The sequence below is a fragment of the Ambystoma mexicanum genome, chromosome 4q (assembly GCF_040938575.1).
Source record: "Ambystoma mexicanum isolate Mex_15411 chromosome 4q, UKY_AmexF1_1, whole genome shotgun sequence".
In the NCBI taxonomy this organism is placed as follows: domain Eukaryota; kingdom Metazoa; phylum Chordata; class Amphibia; order Caudata; family Ambystomatidae; genus Ambystoma; species Ambystoma mexicanum.
In genome coordinates this window covers 157,919,289-157,941,458 of record NC_090928.1, presented here as the reverse complement: position 1 = coordinate 157,941,458, position 22,170 = coordinate 157,919,289, and the positions used below count along the sequence as shown (strand labels likewise).

At 48.1% G+C, this 22,170-nt stretch overlaps 1 protein-coding gene across 14 annotated transcripts in view; it reads left to right on the top strand.

The window, feature by feature from the left end:
- QKI (QKI, KH domain containing RNA binding) overlaps nucleotides 1-22,170 on the top strand; it is a 483,284-nt gene that overhangs the window by 190,857 nt on the left and 270,257 nt on the right. For 11 of the 14 annotated variants that reach the window (XR_011268110.1, XR_011268109.1, XM_069607679.1 and 8 more), the window contains 2 exons: nucleotides 1,468-1,584; nucleotides 3,211-3,270. Coding sequence is in view for 12 of the 14 variants with exons in the window: in XM_069607679.1 (XP_069463780.1) it covers nucleotides 1,468-1,584; nucleotides 3,211-3,270 (177 nt within the window). In the remaining 2 variants the exon portion in view is untranslated. The remainder of the gene's footprint in view (nucleotides 1-1,467; nucleotides 1,585-3,210; nucleotides 3,271-22,170) is intronic. The other 3 variants (XM_069607682.1, XM_069607684.1, XM_069607681.1) reach the window with 1 other exon arrangement.

The window sequence follows — 22,170 nt, the reverse complement described above, 5'->3', positions numbered from 1 at the left end:
CACTGGCAGTATCAAAGTCCATTCCCCTGTAATGATCTATACAGAGGGAGTGGGGGTGACTTACTAGGATGTAGGGATGAAGCATTGATGGCCCTGTTGTGCCCTTTCAGTGAGTTATTGCACTTTGTTAATTAAATCCATATCGATTACCAACAGGATAGCTTGCCTATTGCACTAGAAGATGCATAGGATTAGCCTTTCTATTGTACTCGTAAGATATACGAGGGTAGCCAGACTATTTATACTGACGATTTGATCACACAGCTACATCAACGTCAAAACTCCATCTGAGCCTCAAGGTACATTTTCTCATACCACTCCAGTGGACATCTGCCGCAGGCACGGCTACCCACCTGCATGCATTAGAATTCATCTGGGGCATACAGCAAATTCAGTCTAGCTGGACACAACGATTTGCCACCATAAACCAAACTAAAACCCAAAGCACAACACCTATACCATCAGAATGTAGTGATGACCTACGACAAAAAACCAGTCTAGCTGGACACATAACTAGTCTCTTGAACACTATCCTGACCAACTCTGCACCAATACACTTACCTGATCTTGATGGGTAGCTTACTGCAGCTTGGCCAGGCCACCTAATTTCCTATCTTGGCAAAATGCACACACACATCCTCCTGCCAATTTTTCCATATCTTGGACTTCGGTCCCTCAAGGGCATTCCCACCACAAGCTCTTTGATGTCATACTAATGTGATAAAGGCACTATATTATATAAATAACTACTACACCATATGCACCCCTGGAGCGGGCTGTAGGCATTGATGTTTGTTTTGGTGAAGACCTGGTCTACACATTGCACCAAGAAACACTACGGGTAGAAGAACGCATGTGGGATACTAATTATTGGGATAGAACACTTTTTGAACCGTTCTGGGACCAAACATCTCTGCAGAGCATGCATGATGGAAAGGTACTGAAGACCAAAAACTCATTAGGTCTGCATTTGCTTCCGTTTTACCTAATACTAGATGCCAGTGAAATGCACCCCATGTGACTTTAGAACATTAAGTTGCAAAAGTAACTAGTTGCATATGCTGACATGCTAGTGTTTTTCAGAGAAGCACTTAATTATCCAAGTGCTGAAACGTGCCCAGAACGCAGCAGAAGAACTTTGAGAAATATTGATGTTATGCGTGCAAGGATGAGTGGAATTTTATACATTTGCCAAGGTTCACTTTTTTATTGCTATTTTGAGCCCTCTCCTCACAGCAAACGGACAGCACTGCTCTAGGTTCGACATGTCTGCAATGAGACTTGCATCTTGGCATATGTCTATGAAGTTTACTTAACAAAGGTTGCTTCACGAAAATACATTGTATTCTTAGTGACGCCTCATATAAAATGCAAGTTAACCGGTCCAGCTGAGACTATAGGTGCAATGTTTGCAGTACTTTAAATTAAGTATACTGATCCATTTTCCCATTTATTTCCTTTTTCTAGTTCAATTTTGTTGGAAGAATTCTTGGACCCAGAGGCCTAACGGCAAAACAACTAGAGGCAGAGACTGGATGCAAAATTATGGTCCGAGGAAAGGGCTCAATGAGGGACAAAAAAAAGGTATGTCCTCGAGAAGGCTTTGCTTGAAAGAATGTGATGATCTTCCCAGTGACAAATAATTGGCAGCCCCATGTTTCTCAAAGTATTTTTGTGGTTCCCATATTGTGGGTCATGACCACCATTGCGCGTGGTGTCAAAGAAGCTTATAAAGCAAAAACTAGAGACGTGCCACTGCAATTTGGTTGCTGCTCACAATAGTCACCTGTTTCCTTGCCGCCCGGGTCCCTTTTTCTTCTGAGGAATGTGCTCTGCTTCCATTTGCGCTGAGGTATTCAGTCTTTTTCCTGATTACATGTAAAGCTAATTTTTGCTTTCCTGTGAAGTTAGCAGTTTCCTTGGGTTGGCGAGCCCTTTTTTTCCCCAGCCAGTCTTTTCGTCTTTTTGCATTGGTTAACTTGAAATGATGTTTATAAGGAAGCTGTCTGTTGTGTAGTTTGATAGAAATAGACTACTTCATAAGAGTATCCTGAGTCACTGACCAGGGCCATTCACAATTTCCATTGTGAAGATACGGTTCCCCTGTACATCTTTTAGCTGCCTTAGACGGGCAGAAGTATGTCACTCATACCTCCATTCAACTAGTGAAAAGCTAGACCGAGGTTGATTGCTGAACAGTGAAACGGGGCGGCTACTCTCTTCATAGTGTAAGATCGGAACCGACAAGCTAGCCTCAAATTCTGCATAATGGAACTAAGTGGTGCATTATTTTTCTTTAAAGAATGTAAGGAAACGTGAGGTGAGATGTGCCTCAAAGATGAGAGCAATGTACCTGCACTCTTAGACCACTTTGATTGGTGCATTGTTAAAGCTCTGTGATAGCCAAGATAACTGCATTTTCTAAAATAGAATGTAGTCTGCTGATTGTTTTTTGTTATTGAAATGCAAAGCGGATTTCCCCACTGCATGCATGTACTTAAAAATATATTCCTGACGTGCATGCTACATCATTGAGGGCATGACATGTAAATTGTATCACTTGCCACAAGTTGGTGTGTGCAAGGTTTAACTTAGAAGAATGTAGTTTTCTGTATTTGTCCACTGTCACTTTGCTACTCGAAAATGGCTTCCATAGCATAGTGTTAGATCATGCTGTGTATTCCACTTTGCTCGCCCCCTTCATTATGTTGGGGATGGGATGTCATTAAGTTCATGCAACTTTACTAAATGTCTGCCGTGAGGCTAATCTTGTATAACTATCTATTCTTTGTAGTAAAGTCTAGATTTCCAGAGGTATGTAGGGTCTTTGTTGATTGTAATAACTTTTTTTGGATCAGCGCAAGGTGTGTTCATGGGTGGTGACATTCCTGTATATTAATCTGTACGATCTTTGATGGCCGCCATGATCAGCCACTGTTTGATGCACCAGCTACGTCTAGGAAAAGCGGGTCGGCACCACCCAAGATACTCATCGACAAGAAAATGCCTAGTGTGCTGGTGCAAAGAAAGGTTTCATGACCTTCAAAGAATTCCATATCCTCTTAAACTAACACAATCATACATGACATGAACCACATATTCTCCGTTAAACTGTGTATGCAAATATATCTTCTCCACTTGTTCGTTCTTGGACCCAATTTCTGTTGGTTTTGGAATGTTTTTTTTTCTTTTTCTCTCTGTTAAAAAAAGCACGTGGCACACATGTGTGGATCCATGAAAAGTACTACCTTCGGAGAGCTGCAGTTACAGGTCAGTTAAGTCTCCTTCCTTGGTACACTCTGTACTGTTGGTGATCTTGTGATTCATTCTTCCATTTTTTTTTTCTTTTGCTTCATCCATTGGTTTGCAGTTTTGGTGCTGGGCATACCCTTTCTTCATTTTGCTGTCACTGATCGGATTTTTTTCTATGTAAAACTTGTCATGCACTTTTTTGGTTGGCAATATAATCTATAATTTTGCACCTTTCTATTGGCTGATTTCGCGCTCCAAGCTTAAGACACGTGTTAATACTAACACAAGCGTGACTCGAACTAAACACAGGCAGACTTGATTCTCTTCCTTAATGCAAGATGTACTGTTCACTGGCAGGTGGGTAGCTTGGAACAAGAGGCATGTTTTATCTCTGCCAGGTTGTGAATTAAAATTAGTGGCCGAAGTTAGCATTAAGTATTGGCCTGGGGAACCTCTACCTCTACTTCCGTTGGTTTCCTGAATAGAGATCACGGAGGGGCTGGCCCCTTTTGACATGATGAATGTGAAGGTACAGTGAGGGTTGGTCCTCCAGCCTTTGACCAAATATTGTGCCTGTCCAACTTTACTATTGAAATCTTGATTTGATGGGTTCGCCAATATCATACCAATAAGATGGATCACCAAAGTTTAGTTTCACCAGACATAGATATGTTGCTTGTGCAGCTAAATGTTCCGGCTAAATTCCTGAATTTATATCTGAAAGCTAGGGCTTGATGTAAAGTATGGATTTGAAATATAGGGTGCTGGTAGTGAGCAGAGTAAACTCCTTAACCAGTTCTCTGATGCAACAGGAGATGGCTACGTTTTCAAAACCAGTTTGTTGGTGAGGAATGACAAGTTCATGTCCTGAATTCAATGTTTCCTTAACCACATTCCTCGATAAACTAACCCAAAAGCTTGTTGATTGGGACGAGATACTGTATTTGTTCGCACATTTAAGTATTTAGGTGCGACTTTGAAGACCGTGCTCTAATTCTGGGGAGTCACCTTGACTACGTTTTTATGCCCTCCCCTCCCTCTAAATTAGCAACTAATGTGGGAGTATGGTTGGGGAGGTAGTTGAAAAAGGGTGGGCACAGTACTTGGTCTGCACGTCAAGGATGTGAAGCTTTAAAAGTTGAAGCAGCCATCATGACTGTAGACACTACCTTCTTTCAATATTGGGTCCGAAGTATTTGTCTTAATCCAGATTATTGGAATGATGGGACCACGGGCCCCGCGACTATCCAACATGGCTGTTTTTGTGTGCCTTTATCTACCCTAACCCCCTTTCCCCAATGATCCCATGGAAATCTTCCTAGGAAACTGTTGTACTAGCGTAAACCACAGTTCTGTTTATCGGCTGTGTTGCAGGGTAGTGGAAGTATGCCTGCAGTGCTGCTTTTAGTACTGTGCCTACAAAGTTTGCGACAAAGTAATTGGGGATTTATCTATGCTTGACATTTGATATTTGAGTGGCGATGTGAATAGTTTAGAATGTTTAAATGTATATAGTGGGTAATGTAACCAAAAAGACATTTTCAAGATAATTGTCACTTGGGTTTTTTTTGTCCTCCACCATAAACCTTCTTTCATTAATATGAACTTAAAACATCTACTTGGTAATAACCAACACATTCATTATCGCCTAATTCAATTGTTACAATGCATGCTATTGTTCCTATCATCTGATGTAAATGTGTACAATTTAATAACAGATGACCGGTCTGATAAATTGACTCCCAACTCTGAATGTGGAGTGGATTCATACTTTGCATTCTGAGGGGGGGCGGTAGGCTGTGTTGAGGGATGTACGAATTCAAGAGTGCGTGCAGATGCTGCATTTTCAAAGTTATGTCATCCACTCCTCTTATGGCATTGTTCGTTTCCTGTCCTAAAGTAAGGCGGGACGGTTTTGAAACTGACTGGTTGGATCTGGAGCTATCGTCTTGCGATAACCTCTAGTCTAAAGTTCTCCAACTAGAACGCTGGGGATGAGCATTGCAACTGTTCCGTTTTCTGCCTTTCATGGGCTCTAGTGAGTGGCTTAACTTGAACAGGTGGGGTCTTTACTCAGCGATCAGTGAAAACCCAATCGTATCTTTTCTGCGTTCAGCTAGTGAGTGGTCTTTTAGCTGCTTACTATTCGGAGTGATCAATACCTTCATTCAGGATCCTGTCAAATACCAAGTGTATTTTGGTTTTTCTTGTGTGGATTACAGATGGCTATTTTACAATTCTAGTTGTCTAGCTGATGAATTATATACATTTCTGAGGCTTGTGGAATCTGTTTTGATCACATGCTATGGATAGGCCGACATCTAGTGGAAGCTGCAGAGTATTAGTTTTGTTTTCGAAACTCAAAAAGGGACGTCAGCAGGGCGTGCCAGTAATAATATTCCCCAGTGTGATGTCCACTGTACCCATGGTCCTTCACGCGTCGAGGTCCCTCAGATCGTTTATTTTTTGCGCCATCTTCGTCGGACGGTAAAAAGCAGAGTTCAGCTTTGGTTAACGCCATTAATCAACAACTTAATTAGAGCTAGTTACTCTTTGTCCTTTTATATTGCCGGTCTTCGACTGTTTTAAGGACAAACTTCAGACCCAGAACGTGCCTCGACGCCACCCCTTCAGCCTTGGGAGGCCGAACGAGGCCTCTGCCCAGACAGTATGGAGAGTGGGGGTGGTAATATTTTAGGCTACTAAGAGAATGCATATTTCCTCTTTCCCACTATATTTTCGCCCAGCTTCCTTTGCAACCAATTATGGAAAATACACTTTCTAAATTTTGCCCCAGTTGCAACAAAAAATCCTTCCCTGGAAGGACAAGCGCCAGGTGTGCAACCTGTCTTCCCAGGGATCCTGATGAGGGCCACTGTAGAGCTTGTCAGCTTTTTAAATCCAATACCCTAAAGGACCGTAAAACAAAACGCACTATGCTGCCACCGCCGTGGAGGGTGCTTCCAGCGACGGCAGCATCGCTGTCTTTTCGGGTGACAAAGGCAATGGGGACCTTTGGATTCCCACGTGCTAGCCCCCGGCCCCATCAGACTGGCCGGCGGCTCTGTTACACACCTGGCGGCATTAGCACATACGTCATCCCACACAAAGCACATACCCCAGGCCAGAAGTCGACGGTAACAGTCTATACGGATGCACACAGCGTTGAGGGTTAGGTCCATTAGCTCCCTGTCCTCTGGGCATTCGAAATCCCGTTCGCCTCACGACAGGTCCCCAAAGTCGCAAGTCAAATCCAACACGGACGCAGTGTCCAATACAGCAGCTGAAAACCGAGTGTCGGAAGGACGCGGCTCTGGTTCTCCCGTCTGCTGAAATTCGATAATGTTGAAAATGGCAAAAAAAAACATGCACACTTCCAAAGTGTTGCATCTGGTACAAAAACATGTCCCTGAAAAATTCCTTAAAGGGAGAACTTTGAAAAAACACACCTCAAAGTCACCCTTCCCATAGGGAGAGAGTACTCCACATAAAGAGTGTTCCCCGAGGGGAGGGTACTATGGCTGCAGCTAAGAAACCCAAAAGGCAGCCTGCTCCAGATTGACCCAACACTCCTGTAACTATACCAAGTTCCTCACAAGGGTCTGCTGACGATATTGATAGTGATTAGATGCACAGTGTTTATGGACTTTTCTTTTAGAAAAATCCCCAAGCAATAGAAGGCATACAAAACACACCACCAACTAGTGGCTCCACGTCTTCACAACCCCCAGCAAAAAGGGCACGCCCGACACCCTTCACGTTATCCCTCAGCAAGACCTAGACCAATTGGATCTCTGTGATCCCAATACAGACTCTGAGGAGCAAGATGCCCTAGGGGAGGTAGATCATTACTATGATGAAGAAGACGTCTACATCTTACCCTGTCCAGATCACGTAGACCTGCCGGTGGCAGACTCACTGGTAGATAACCAACTACAAGTTAATGACATACTCGTGAAAGCAGCAGAACATTTTTTCCAAATTCAAACTCCGCAAACCTAATTCGATAAGGATTTTGTCGAGGACATATTGGGGGATAAAAAAGCTGTAACCCTATTCATACCCATTCTGCCATCAGTACAGAGAAGAATTGAACCCTCTCTAGAAACGCCTAATCAACAGCTGGTAGCAAACCCTCATCGAGAAAATGTTCCGCCCCACGCCCCCTGTACATCAGGGGTCAATTAAAACCGGACTCACTGGTAGTAACCAAAACAAGAAAGGACAGGAACACCTCTGTGATGCTGGAAATGCATCGGAAGGACAGGGCTTCCGTATCCTTGTCCTTTACTGCTTTTTATCGTGTGTTCTGCTGTGATTTCTATGCAGGAGTTCATGTGGGACTCCTGGCAGTGCAGCTCTCTTTTAGTTTGTTGAACAGACCCCTGGGATACCCTTATGGCACTCATGGTTGGGGGTACAACCCTGTGCCCCTAGTGTGTTTTTGGGCACCTGTGGGTGGCCCACAGAGCAGGGTATGGGCTGGTGGCAGCTCCATGCTGAATTTGACAGGTGCTCTGAGTATCCTCCATTTTGGGATACATAGGCCCTGCCATTGGAATCAGTTGATTCCTGATAGGAAACAAGATGGCCCCTGTGGCCTCTTGCTTTCTATTGCCTGTTACCTTGTTTTCCCAAAGTCCTGGGAAGCCCTGACTCTGTCCCTTCCCCCTGACCGGCTGTTGGGTGGAAGTTCCATATATGGTGGTGTTGAAGTCCGGGCCAGACTGGCTGGAGCCTGCCCAATGACTGTATGTTGTGGGTACGCCTGTGGGTGGGACCTGGGTGAATGGAGTGTGTGAGGAATACGCATTCTGTGTTGTGGATGTCTAGTATCTGGTGTTTGACACAATGGGGGTCATTCCGAATAGGGCGGTAAGGGTTAACGGTCACCGGTAACGAGACCGGTGCCGTTAAACCCTTAATGCCCTATTCCGAGTTCCCTTTGCGGGTTGGTACTTAACGCCTGCTTTTTGCAGGCGTTAAAAAACCAACCCGCAAAGGGACCTGGCATCGTAATTTACGGTGCCGTAATTGGCGCCTTCCCCATTCCCATTATGCCCTATGGGGCAAAAATGGGAATGGGGAAGGGCCCATGGTGAATGGGGGAATTGCCGCCCCCGCCAACCTTGGAATGGGGCGGTAATTACGCCATTCACCATGGCGGAGTTGGAAAAATACCGGCGTCAACCATGGCGCTAATAGCGCCATGGTTAACGCAAAGGTCGGAATGAGGCCCAATGACTGAGACGGCCCTGCCCAAAACTGGTATGAATGCAGTGTGGAGTGTTGAATGGCTGGGTACTTGTCCCAATACACATAACTTGTTGTGAGTGTCTAGTGAATGGCCTGAATGCCCTATGCACCTTATTGGCTGCCTGCCTGTCTGCATGAATGCCCTTCTGACTGACTGGTTGCCTGAGTGTGACCCAGCAGAATGAATGGAAGATCAACTAGTATATCTGGGGGCCCCCTCACTGCTAGAATTTGTGTTCAGAAGCTGAAGTCCACTACGACGAGTAACTGAAGCTTGACCTTGAAGCCCTGCTGGACGAGAAGAATTCCTGTTGCTCTCCTTCACAATCTGAAAGCTGCTCTGTCTCCAAGGACTGATTCAGAGAGGACCTGGTAAGGCGCCCTCTTCCCGAGCTATGAGGGACCATTGTGCACCAGCTGATCTTTGCCAAAGCCCCGTGGTAGACAGACCTTCGACAGGCTGTCGATCCGAGACTGGGACTGCTGCGGAATCACAAGGAGAAGCACCCGGAATGTTGTCCGCCACTGTCGACGACTGCCACCGCCATGATCCCGTTTGCCTAAGAACATTTGAATCCAAGGACGCTCTCGTCCGCATCGTCGCCGCTGGAGAAGGCCTGACCAACGCGCAGAGGAGTATCCGCCGGTGGGTTTCCCGCCACCCAAAGACCACTGACGCCGATGACTCGACGCCCTTGTTGGGCCACAGTTCTTCAAACTCTTTGCGGTCCAGAACTATCGACATCGAGGTGCCCCACACACTTATTCCTTGCAGGACATTTACACTTCCCCGTCAACGAGCACTGCTAGGAACGAAGCTGCCACTTCACCGTCGTAGCTCACCCTATTCTCCGTCATACGTTCAATGATCCGTGACTCCTGCCTTAAAGGGAGGACACTCGAGAAGGGCCGTCGATTCCACGACGAGAACGCCAGTTACTTTGGGGTTGCAGAACTACTCGGAAGTCTATTGCGAACAATATATGGACTGGGCTTGTATCTTTATTCTACAGGTTGCCCAGGTGGAGGGGGGGTAGATCTCCACACAGCGATGTTTAACAGTAGTGACCAGTATTTCTGCCAATTGTTCTTATCAACTGCTTTCCACTTACCTCTATTGTTGGTTTCCTTTACAAACTGATTTTGTGTGCCATTTAACTGTACAGTTTATGCACTTTAAAGAGATCTAATAGTAATTGTGGTACCACGCAGAAATGTATATATTTGCCATTATAGATAACCGAGTACAAAGTGCGTTATCGGTATATTGTATTTAACGTTTTATATTATCTCTATAAAAACTGTTCTAACCTATAGTGTGTGGACATTCCTTTGTGATGGCTTGGGGACAACACTGTACTTAAGAACCAGCCCACATCACCTTCCTGAGAAGCTAGGCCTTGATTTTTCCACCACGTACCAATATTGAGAATTGTGGCAGGGATCCTCTGTGCCTTTCCTCTATCAAATAGAGAGCAGAAGTACAGACTCCCCCTCTGGTCCCTCACAACTTCTAGCTTAATCAGAAGCACCCCCGCCGATAAAGTGAGCAAGAAGATTTACACTCTCGGAAGCAAAGTGGCCACCTCAGCGGCATTTCAAACACGAATTGCCAACAACACCACTTTGCTGGCAAGTTACAACTGCCCCAAGTGGGATGAAATTGCAACTTTGATGGCCTCAGCCCCAGAATCTCTAAAGTCCCAAATGTCCCTCACAGTAGCAGAAGGGAAAGTCGGTGTCTAACTGCATCTTACAAAATAATTTAGATGTGGCTGATAATGCTGGTAGAATCATTGCTGAAGGTACTCCCATGAAACGCCATGCATGGCTATGACAATTAGGGTTTAAATTGTAGACTCAGGCAACACTCCAATATGCCAATTGAACCGAATGTCCTGTCGGCAAAGCGGTTGAGGCTGCGTTAAAGAGTGTGAAGGAAGAGTATGAAACTCTTTATGCCAGCACACTAACAAACCATCAGGCTAAAGAGGCGGAAACAATTTTCATCGATTTCACGGGACACAATTTGCAGAGGGGTTCCATATACAGCCAAAATCGAGGGGGGTCATCCTGGTGTTCCTCGAGGACAAGCCTCTCAAGGCTTCCGAATGGACCTGTGAAGGTCTTGCGGCTGGAGGAGATCCTCCTCTTCCAGAGGTGGAGAAGCACCCCTAAAGCAATGCCCACCCACTTCAGGTCCCCTCCCATGCCTCTCCAGTAGGAGGTTGTTTAACACTCTTCACCCACGCATGTTAGGGAATCACCTCGGACAAGTGGGTGCTTTCAACTGTGGCGTGCGGTTATTGCATAGTTACTGCAGCAACCATCCCCCGTGTCAAAGATCCACTACAAAGGAGGAGCAGTGCATCCTTCTGGAAGAGGTTGCAGCGCTGCTGTTAAAGGATGCCGTGAGTCGTCCCGGCGAACCAGATAAACAAGGGTATCTATTCATCTTACTTCCTTGTGTCAAAGAACGACCTAACCATGCACTGAGTATTAGATCTTCTCCCAGCAAACACCTATGTCAAGCCACAAACATTCTGCATGACAACGCTGTAAGAATTGATCCCACTGCTAATGCAGGGGGACTACATGGCAACCTTGGATATGAAAGATGCCTACTTTCATGTTTCAATGTTCCAGCGCACAGAAAATTCTTGCGTTTCAAGATGGCAAACCAGCCCTACCAATTCAAGGTGCTACCCTTCGGAAAAGTATCTGCTCCAAGGGTATTCACGAAGGTACTGGCTGTGGTGGCAGCGCACATGAGCAGGGAGGCAATACCAGTATACCCCTACCTGGATGACTGGCTGATTCACAGGAGAGTCAGAGCAAATTTGCAGGCAAAACACACAAAGAACTATAAACCCTTTTCCAATTGGGGTTCTCAATAAACGAGAACAAATCGAGCCTTGTGCCAAACAAGAACACAGTTCCTAGGAGCGGTCATAAAAACAGAATGGCTAGTCTTTCCATCAAAGGAAAGAATCCAAAGCATACTGATGCAAATACCTCAGTATCAAGCCGGCCACCCGATTAGCATACTCAAAGCTATATGTTTTTGCTCGGCATGATGGCATTTTGCATTTACCTGGTCCCACACGCACGACTGCGCACTCGCCCAATGCAGGTGTGGATGGCGAAACAGTGGTCCCAGCAAAGCGGTCAGAGGGACAATCTACTGGTCGTTTCGCCAACACTAGTACAAGCCCTTTGCTGGTGGACAAAGGAGAATCTTTTAAAGGGAAAACTCTTCCACGATCCGGCAGTGCAAGTGATAGTTAGAACAGATTAATCACTTTCAGGGTGGGGGGCACGTCGCCTTCATCGCGCAGCACATGGTCTGTGGACTCACACACAGAACCTTAGAAACCTGCTGGAACTTCTAGCAGTACTAAAATCGCTTAAAGCACAGCTGACAAATCAATCTGTACAGATCCTCACAGACAGCAGCACAGCAATGTTCTATATCAACAAGCAGGGGAGCACACATTCTCCAAATTTGTCCAATCTAGCACAGAAAATATGGAAATGGGCACTCAAACGGGGTATGTTCCTGACTTCCCCACATGTTCCAGGGTAGCTTAAAACACTAGCGGACTCGCTAAACAGAGATCATTACCAGAAGATCATGAGTGGCGACTCCACACAAGCAACGTAGATCGCATTTTCTCACAGTGCAGTTACCCCACGCTAGACCTTTTCGCTACAAGAGAAAACTAGCAATGCCCAGAATACGCATCCAGGTTTTCCAACCAGACACATTGGTTTTAAGAACACACCTAGGTTTTCACCTAGTTAATCTCCAAATTTCACGTAAACCAATCCATTGTGCTACCGACCTTCTTTCCGAACCAAACTAGCTTGGTTGAGTAGAAACTCCATCAACTACACGTAAGGAGGGCGGTCCTTAACTATGTAAACAAGACCAAACCAGAACGCTCAGAAAAACAGACCAACGGTTTGTCTTCATAGCACCAATCAGCGAAGCATACCCTCCAGGATCGATTGTTTTTGCCCTGAAAATAAGAGCCATTTATGAATCAACTCGCACTGTAAAACTATGTTCTTTGTTTCTATTAATTAGTAAGTAGCTTAGCTTGTAGGATGGTTACAGGTTTTTCCCCTGAAACCAGACTTTTATTCACCACTGGTGGGCTCTTGATGTACGTGTTATATAACAATGTAGTATGTAAGCTGCAAATATTGACATCAATTGGGAAACATTGCATTGTATCATGTAACTTAAGTGTGCCAGAGTTTTTTTAAAGAATTGGTTCTCATTTCTTGCTGTCCTCTTCGAACACAAATGATTTCCATGAAAAAGTATTACTCCTACGTCCCGTCCCCCTTCCTCCACACTTATGGGACATCTATCCATCCTGTGGGACGGGACCAGAGCACTTTGTAAAAAGCATCCAAAATTTTGCAAACATTTGTCCTTCCTCTTTCTTGCGCGGGGCCCGGCACACGGCTGTAACCCCGCCCACCTTGGCTCCACCCTTCGCATCGCCCATCAGTCCTTTTCTCCGCTCGTTGGGGACTGGACACACTTGCATCCACTGAAGATTTTCTTCCTTTTTTCTTCTCTGGCTCTTGCTAGCGATCGTGTACTAGTCAGTCTGTCGTTCAAACTAGACTTTCCATATTGTTCATCGTGTTACCGACGCTTCTCGAGGGTGGATGCCCATCCTCTTTGTTTAAAGTGTTTTGGTCGGGATCACCGTTGGGACTCCTGTTTTTACTGTGATTCCCTTTCGGTCTGGGCTCTTCAGCGTCGGTTGGAGCGGTGGGAGGAGGTTTTCCGACAAACTCCTCCTTCGCATTTTCAAGCATTGATCGACAAAGAGAAGCGCCCGGTAAGTTCTTTACTTTTCAGAGCACCCCGGCCGGGGGACTCCTTTCCGGGTTCTTCCTGGGCTGGGAGGGGCATTAATCACTCTGTCACCGGGGTTTGCCCTGGGGTGTCCGTTGGGCCTAATAATTATACCGTGAGTTTTCTCTGAGGGTCTCCGTAAGGGGCCTGTGGATACCGGAGTACACTCCGAGGCTCCTCCACTGGGAGCTGCTTGTAGACCCAGTTCTACTGAGTTGTATGGTACCGGAGCTTGCTCTGAGGCCCCTCTGTCGGCTTGCCTCAAAAATATGACCGGGGTTCGCCCAGAGGCCTCAGCGGGGCTTGGTGTTACCGAACAGATGTTCAAGGCCTGCGCCAGTAAGGCTGTTACCGGACCTGGGTCCGAGGTCCCTCGCACAGAGGCTAAAGTTAACAACATTTCTGAGAGGCCTGACAAGGTCTTATCGGTGAAGGTTGTTTCTCACCGTTCCCGGTCTTGTGGTGACGCCAGATCTGTTGAGGGGGCAAAGAAGGAAAGTTATTTTACTGGCAGTGCCAAGGTCCTTCCTGGGAAGGCTAGTTTGGCGATTGTTATGTCGCAGAAACATTCCAGGCCACATACTACTGACTCAGCCGAGGTTCCTTATGTTAAGGCTAATGTTAAGACCCCTGCCTCACTTCCTCACGTGCCGCAGTTCCCCTCAGGTGATGACAAAATGGTGCCCGTTACCGCAACGACCGCAGTGGCCATTTTGGTTGCTACCCCTACAACTATGCCATAGGGTTCCTTGTGTGCATCCTTATTACGATTGGAATGCTTGGATGCCCCTTCCGCACAATGTTTCGTTGCCCGCGTGGTCGGCACCTTTGCTTTATGTGGATTTACAAGGCGCTGTACAATGGAACAACAAAATACAAAAAACCAACAATACTTAACAATGGGAGCAATATTTACATCTTGAATCATTCAACAAAACAGTGCAAAGAGCAATTAACTGAGTGGAGGTACAAGGGGGAGAGGGAAGAGGTGGGGGGAGTAGGAGTTGGACAGGGCGAGGTAAAATGGAAGAGGAAGAGAGGAGTAGGGGAGAAAGGAATCGGGTTGGAGGGGAAGTTTTCAAGGAGGAGAATGGAGGAGGGAAGATTTAAGGAAAGTGCGAAATGAGGCGAAGGTCCTGGTAGAGCGGATTGTGAGAGGGAGTGAGTTCAAGTGCAGAGGTGCAAGGAGTTGGAATGAGCGGAAACGTGAGGAAGCGCAGGGGGAAGGAGGAACAGTGAGGAGGAAATGGTCAGCGGAGCGAAGGGGGCGGGATGGGTAGTAGAAGGAGAGAAGGGAGGAGAGAGAAGGAGCAAGACCATAGAGGCATTTGAAGACAAGGCAGAGAAAGTAGAATTTAAGCTGAGTGTGGAAAAGGTAGCCAGCTAAGGTAAAAGAGCGAGGAAGAGATGGAGTCACGGGAGGTAAGGAGACAGAGGGTACGGAGAGCAGAGTGGTATATGGATTTAAGAGGGGCAAGTTGAGATGCGGGAAGTCCAAAGATTAGAGAAGAGCAGTAGAAGAGGCGGGAGAAGATGAGAGAGGAAATTATTAGTTTGTTGGCGTGGAATGTGAGGGAGGAATGGATTTTGCGTATATTGTAGAGGTGGTATCGGCAGGTGCGGGAGGTGAGTGAAATGTGTTGTGAGGAATCAAAAAACACCTAGATTATGAGCTTGGGGGTAGATCGGGAGATTAGAGGGAGGAAAGTGAATGAAAGGAGGGGGGAGGGTGGGGGAAGAGAATTAGAGGGGAAGAAAAGGACTTCGGTTTTATTGGTGTTAAGAGAGAGAAAGCGGAAGGACATCCAGGTCTTCATAGCAGTGAGGCAGGAGGAGAGTTTAAGGTGGAGGACAGGTGAGAAGGAGAAGAAAGAAAGCGAGGAGATGACAGGGGCAATGAGAGAGGTGTAAAGAGAGAAAAGGAAAGGACCAAGTACAGAGCCTTGAGGAACATGGTAGATCAGAGGAAAGGAAGGGAGGAAACAGCAAAGTAACGGGAGGAGAGATAGGAGGATAGCCATTTTAAAACAGGGCCTTTAAATCCGAAGGAGGAAAGAGTATGGAGTAGGAGTGGATGATCGAAGGTGTCAAAAGCTGCAGAGAGATCAAGTAGAGTAAGGATAGAGGATTGCTTAGCATGACGAGCAGAGAGGAGTGTGTTAAGGATGGAGGTGAGAGCAGTTTCATTGGAATGTTTGGGACGGAAGCCCGATTGGAAGGGAGGAAGGAGAGAGGAAGAAGTAACAAAGGATGAGAGTTGAGAGTAGGCAATAGGCTAAAGAAGCTTAGAAAGGAATGGTAGAAGAGAGATAGGTCTGCAATCTGGATACGTCGGTGGAGGGGCCGGTGTGGCACCCTTCCCAGTTACGTCCCTGGAATTGTCCCCCTCATGAGAGGCCTCCCCTGGTTCCAAAACAGTCCCCTGAAGTTGCCTTTTTCAGCAAATTTCAGACAATCATGCTTAACGACTCCATGAGGGAATATTTCAAAGGGCTGTTTAGGGAGATATGTCCGCCCGCGCCTCTGGCTCCACCCGTTCCTCCGGTGGTTCTGCCGGTGCCTCCCTTGCCTACGGTGCCTTCCCCGCCTCTTCCGCCTTTGTCCCCATTGTCCCCCGTGGACAAGGCAGCACCCGACATGGTTCAGCAGGAAGGACCCTGACCTGTCGGATGACGCTCAAGGCGATCAGGACAACGAAGACCTGCCCCGCTCTGTTGGCGCTTTTCATGACGGGGTACTGGACATGATGTGCTTCTTGGATGTTCCGGTGCCCGAGGCACTCGCTCCGCAGGGAGGCATGCTTTCTGGGGCGTTCACCCTGTCTCCTTTGGAGCGTAATGGGCTGTTCTTGCAGAAGGACATTTTGGCCGAGGTCCGCAGGGTCTGGAAAATACCACAATCTGGACTTTTTGTCAATAAGTTAATTGACGTGCGATATAGGCTACATTCTTCGGAAGAGGTGGCCCTGCCTTGTCTGCCCCCCTCCTCCACAGTGGTGGCTGCGGCCACTCTGCAGTCCATGCCTGCAGCATCCTCTTCCACGACGGCTACTCAGGTTCTGGGAAAGGACGATAAGCTCCTTGACTCCCTTGGGAGAAAGATTTTCGCCAGTTCGGCCTTGCAGCTTAGGCAGGCCAATGCCAAACTGGTGATAGCAAGGGCTAATATGCGGATGTGGAAAGGTCTGTCGGAGTTTGAGGAGTTCATCCCGGTTGAGAAGCTGGAAGACTTTAAAGCGGGATTATCTGACGCCAGGGTCTAGGCCCAGGATCTCCTGGAGGCTGCGGCTCACCACGTAGATACCTCGGCTCGGGGGATCCTGCTGGGGGTTGATGCCTCACGACAGGCGTGGCTGCATGCAACCAAATTCTCAAAAGAAGTGCAAGACAAGCTGTTGGACCTTGCGTTCGATGGTAAGGAGCTCTTTCATTCTACAACAGATGTAGAGCTAACCAAGACGTAGGATAGCACTCGCAGCTAAATCCTTGTCAGTTCTCGTTAAGACCCCTTTCAAAACCCAGAGACCGTTGTCGCAAAGTCGACCCTTCTCTGGCTTTAGTGGCTTCCTAGACCGGAAATCTCGCAGAGTGGATACCCCTTAGAGGAATAATCACCAGAGGCAACAACGGACTCGTTTTTTCTCCCGCTCCTCAGCCTCTTCTTCAGGTTCAGGTGGCATCACCACCGAAAAACCTACAAAATGAGGGGTCTCTGCGCTCGCACGAGACCCCGGTGGGAGGACTCATTGCGTCTCATTGGGAGGCGTGGCAGACCATCACCAAAGACAGATGGGTCACGTCAGTCGCTCGAGCGGGCTTCCGCTTACCCCTCCCCCCTACCCCACCCTTCAACCCTCCTTTTCAGCTGTCAGGCTCGCCCTCCCTCAAAGCCGAGGTCCAGAAACTTCTGGACCTCAGAGCTGTAGAACCCGTTCCCCTTGGGGAGCGAGGGGAGGACTTCTACTCCCGGCTCTTTACGGTGCCCAAACCCAACCAGGCTGTTCCTGTGGGTCGACAAACACCTTGTGTGTAACCTTTGTCTCCCTCGGGACCGCGTCCCAGTTCAATCTTTTCCTACCCCAAGAGAAATTGAAGATGATCACGCCCAGCCAGATACGGTCCTCCTTGCAGATGGGCGATTTGCTCAGCGTGGTCGATCTTCAGGATGCGTATATGCATATTCTGATTTGGAATCCACAGAGGTATCATCTCCATTTCTCTTTGGGAGACGAGCACTTCCAGTTTCGAGTGCTTTCTTTTGGCCTCAGCTCTACGTTGCGTGTCTTCACGAAGATGATGTTGGTGATTGCGGCCTATCTTTGTCTGCAGGGTATCCATGTGTATCTGTATTTGGACGACTGGCTCTTACGCAGTCCTTGCCCGTTGAAAGCAGCGGGAAATATTCAGTCTCTCCTTCAGCTCCTGTTCCATCTTGGGCTGGCGGAAATCTTTCATGACGGTCTTGCAGGACTTGATTTTCCTGGGTTTTCGTTGGAACACGATTGACTACAGAGTGTACCTGACCGGGGGCACAATGGCGGATCTGTTAGCCACATGTCAGATGTTTGCGCAGTCGGAGAGCATGTCGGCCTGGTGGTTCGAGGCTTCTGGGCCTCATGGCTTCATGCGTGTTGGCTCTTCCTCGTCTCAAGATGAGGCATACTCAGATAGCTCTTCGGAGTTCTTGGCGTCAGGCTGTGGACCCGGATTCCAAGTTGATAATGATTCCGGCTTCCATGAGAGTGGACCTGGAATGGTGGTCATTTCTCAGCAACCTGTCGGTGGGTGTGGGGTTTCAGGACCCAGCCCCTACGGTAACTATCACAACGGACTCCTCCCTCCTGGGGTGGGGTGCGACGTTGGATCCTCTTCAGGTCTCGGATCTCTGGTCGCTTCAGGACCAGCTCCTCCACATAAATCATTTGGAGCTACTGGCGATCTTCCTGGCGCTCAGGGCATTCAGACCGATCATAGCCAACAAGGTGGTCCGCATTCCCACGGACAATCTGGTGTCGATGTATTACATCAACAAGCAAGTGGGAACCAAGTGGCCCCCTGTCGTGGACCTGTCCATCCGGATTTGGGAGTGGGCTGTGCTTCATGGTGTTTGCTTCTCGCAGTGCACATTCCGGGCCACCTGAACGTCACAGCGGATGCCCTCAGTCGGCGGACAGTGGTCAGCTACGAGTGGAAGTTGAAGGCGGAGTTCCTCTCATGGATTTTGCGTTGGGGCACACCGGAGGTGGACCTTTTCGCTACGGCGTTAAACAAGAAGCTTCCTCAGTATGCCTCCAGAGGGGGCTGGGAGCCTCCTCTCTGGGGGATCCTCTCGAGATTCCATGGCATAACATGAGAGCTTACGCCTTACCGCCTTTCTGCCTCTAGTTCACAGCGCAATTTGGAAGCTGAGGAACTCGGTGAACTCTTCCCTTCTGCTCATAGCTCCGTGGTGGCCGGACAGGTTTTGGTTCTCAGAACTTCAACACCTGTCAATGTATCCACCGATCAGGTTACCGGTGGCCCCCGATCTTCATCAGGAGGAACAGCAGATGTGGCACCCCTCCGCACAATAGCTCAGCTTGGTGGCATGGTGCCTGAGTTCAAGTCTTTAGAACATCTTAACCTGTCTGCGGATAACATGCGTATTATCCAGGCAGCCAGAAAACCCTCGACTAGGTCCCAGTACAGAAGCAAATGGCTCAGGTTCGTCATTGGTGTTTAAGCAGGCAGTTGGACCCAAGGGAGGGCCACAGTTGACACGGTTTTGTCCTTTGTATCCTTCTTAGCAGAGTCGGGTGTCCATGTTCCATCATGCAGAACTTACCTTTCAGCGGTTTCTGCTTACCTTTCTACAGACCAATGCTCTTTCTCCGAGTAACTGTCACGACCCTCGCCCAAAACCCCCTATGGCAAACCCATTGGCCAGGTGGAGTCAGGACTCTGGCCTCAAGAGCCTGGCATCCTCTTCAAAAGCCCTCATGGGGCCAGTCCTGGCGCCTATGGCACCAGGCTCATACACCATGAAAAACAATGTGCTTGGGAACTACTTTATTCTATTTTCGCGCCTTGAAACACTTGTGTATAGGCGCGTTACAAATGCCAAATCATATTGTCAGCCAACATGGAGGCATCCACAAGCTATGCGGTCTAGTGTTTTGGGTGTGGTAGCCTAGGGACTACTTTACCTGGACTATATTGTTGGGGCTATTTAAACCACACCCGATCAAGACAACACGCTTTGTTACTTTGCAGCTTGCAACGTGACGCTCACCGTGTCCAGCTATTCCCTCGAACCTCGGAAGTAGAACCTGCAAGGAGACAAAAGGGACATCATTAGCAGCAGCATCTTAGCTGCAGTCTTCATCTTTGAACACTCGCAGCTACTGAGATCAGCTTCCTTGAATCTGCATGCCTCCCGGACAGAACGACCTGAAAGAGGAAGATGGAGGCAACATTAAAAAAAGCAGTAGAGACATTTACTAATTACGAACTGCTCAAAAGGCTTACGTGGCTGGTCGCCTCTCGGCTGGCAACCACTTGGGACATTCCACACGCGCTGAAGAACACTGCGACCTACAAGGAAGGAAAACACAGGTTAACAAAGTCAAGACTTTGCAGTGCTGCGCATAGCGCTTACATACCTCATTATAGCGCTCTTAATGTGCCATCATTTACCAGCGGGGCTCAACCAAGCCAGTTTGCCGCGGTGAAGCTCTGCAAAAAGAGAAATTTTAAACAAAGGCATGCAGGATAGCAACAAAATTAAAGAACGGCAATAAGACCTACCTGAACAATATCAAACGGGCCGACGTCGGTGGAGTAACTGGACGGCACTCGCCCATGAAAGACAGCGCGCCCCTGCAAAGAAGGCAGGACGGAGAGCACGCCTAATTCTACCACAAGGTGAGGAAAGGGCGCCAGAGGGAATGAAATCATACGGGGTGGAGGGAGGATACCCCAGTCGGTCAGTCTTGAACACAGTCCTGTATTTTCAGGCAGAACCTTCCCCGCAGACCACATCAGGGCAAAGCTGAGAAGCCTACCATTGAGTAACCTGGCTGGGTGGCGTCCCTGTGGATACCAGGTGAGCTTAACAGTAACCCAGTGGTTAACAGACAGGCTTGACATGTCTCTATCCTCCAATTCATAGTCCGCACCCATCGTGGGACCTAAATCTAGTCCTGACAGCGTTGTCATAAGCCTTTCGAGCCAATGACCACGGTGGACCTCAAGTACCTGTCCCGGAAAGTGTCCTTTTTGGTCGCTGTTACATCAGCAAGGCAGGTGAGTAAGCTCCAGGCCTTGTCGGTGGAGGATCTTTTTGGTCTTTCACAAGGATAAGTTAGTCCTACGGACGAATCCTGCTTTCCTGCCGAAGGTGGTATCTGAATTCCATCTGAATCACTCGATCTCCCTGCCGGTCTTTTTTCCCGAACCCTACCTCGGAGGCAGAAGGGGTTCTGTATTGTCTCGATGTCAGAAGGGCTCTTAAGTTCTATCTGGACAGAACTTCCGAGTTCAGGAAATCTTCTCAACTGTTTGTGACTTTTGGTAACCCTCAGGGTAAGCAGGCGTCTAAGGCGACTATTTCTGGGTGGATCGCCGCCTGCATTACGGAGTCTTTCACCGTCCAAGGGCTGAAACCTCCTAAGGGTATCCATGCACACCCGGTTGCTTTTCAGAAATGTGTCCCCTGGGAGTCCATGGTTAGGGCAGCTACTTGGGCCTCCCCATCTTCTTTTTGTAAGCGTTATTGTCTTGACATGAGCTCAAGAGCTGATGCTCAGTTTGGTCAGGCTGTGCTGAAGAACCTGTTTTAGTAAGGGGTATTTCCATCCACCCGTAGTTCCCGTAAGGAGTGCTTGGGAATCTCCCATAAGTATGGAGGAAAGGGGACGGGACGTAGGAGTATAACCAGGTTACTCACTGTAGTGACCACCTTGCTCCTAGTCCATAGTCCCCTTTCCTCCATACGCCCGCCGTCCCCTCTAATAAGGTTCCTTTGTTATTGCTAATAGGTCTTAGACCTGGCGGTAGAAAAGGACTGATGGGCGTTTAGTTTAATTAGGCCCAACGGGCACGTCGGGGCGAACCCCGGTGACAGAGCGATCAACGCCCCTCCCGCTCGTGAGGAACCCGGAAAGGTGTCCCCCAGCCGGGGTGCTCTGAAAAGTAAAGAACTTAGCGGGCGTTTCTTCTTTTCGGCGATGAACGCTTGAAAATGCGAAGGAGTTTGTCGGAAAACCTCTTCCCACCGCTCCAACCGACGCTGAAGAGCCCGGACCGAAGGGGAATCACAGTAAAAACAGAGTCCCAACGGTGATCCGGACCCAAACATTCTAAACAAAGAGGATGGGGATCCGCCCTCGCGAAGCGTCGGTGACACGAACAACCTGGAAAGTGTAGTTTGAACGACATAGACACGATCGCTAGCGAGAGCCAGAGAGGAAAAGAAGAAAATCTTCCGCGGATGCAAGTGCGTCCAGTCCCGAACGAGCGGAGAAAAGGACTGATGGGCGATGCGCGGGGCGGAGCCAAGGTGCGCGGGGTTACAGCCGCGTGCCAGGCCCCGCGCATGAAGGATGAGGACACATTTTTGCAAAATTTTGGGTGCATTTTACAAAGTGCTCAGGTCCCGCCCCACAGGACGGAGAGATGTCCCATAAGTATGGAGGAAAGGGGACTATGGACTAGGAGTAAGTTGGTCACTACGGTGAGTAACCTGCTTAATATTTGCCACTAGTTTGAGTTCTTCATTGCAGTGAAACATGTGGTTGTGTTGCT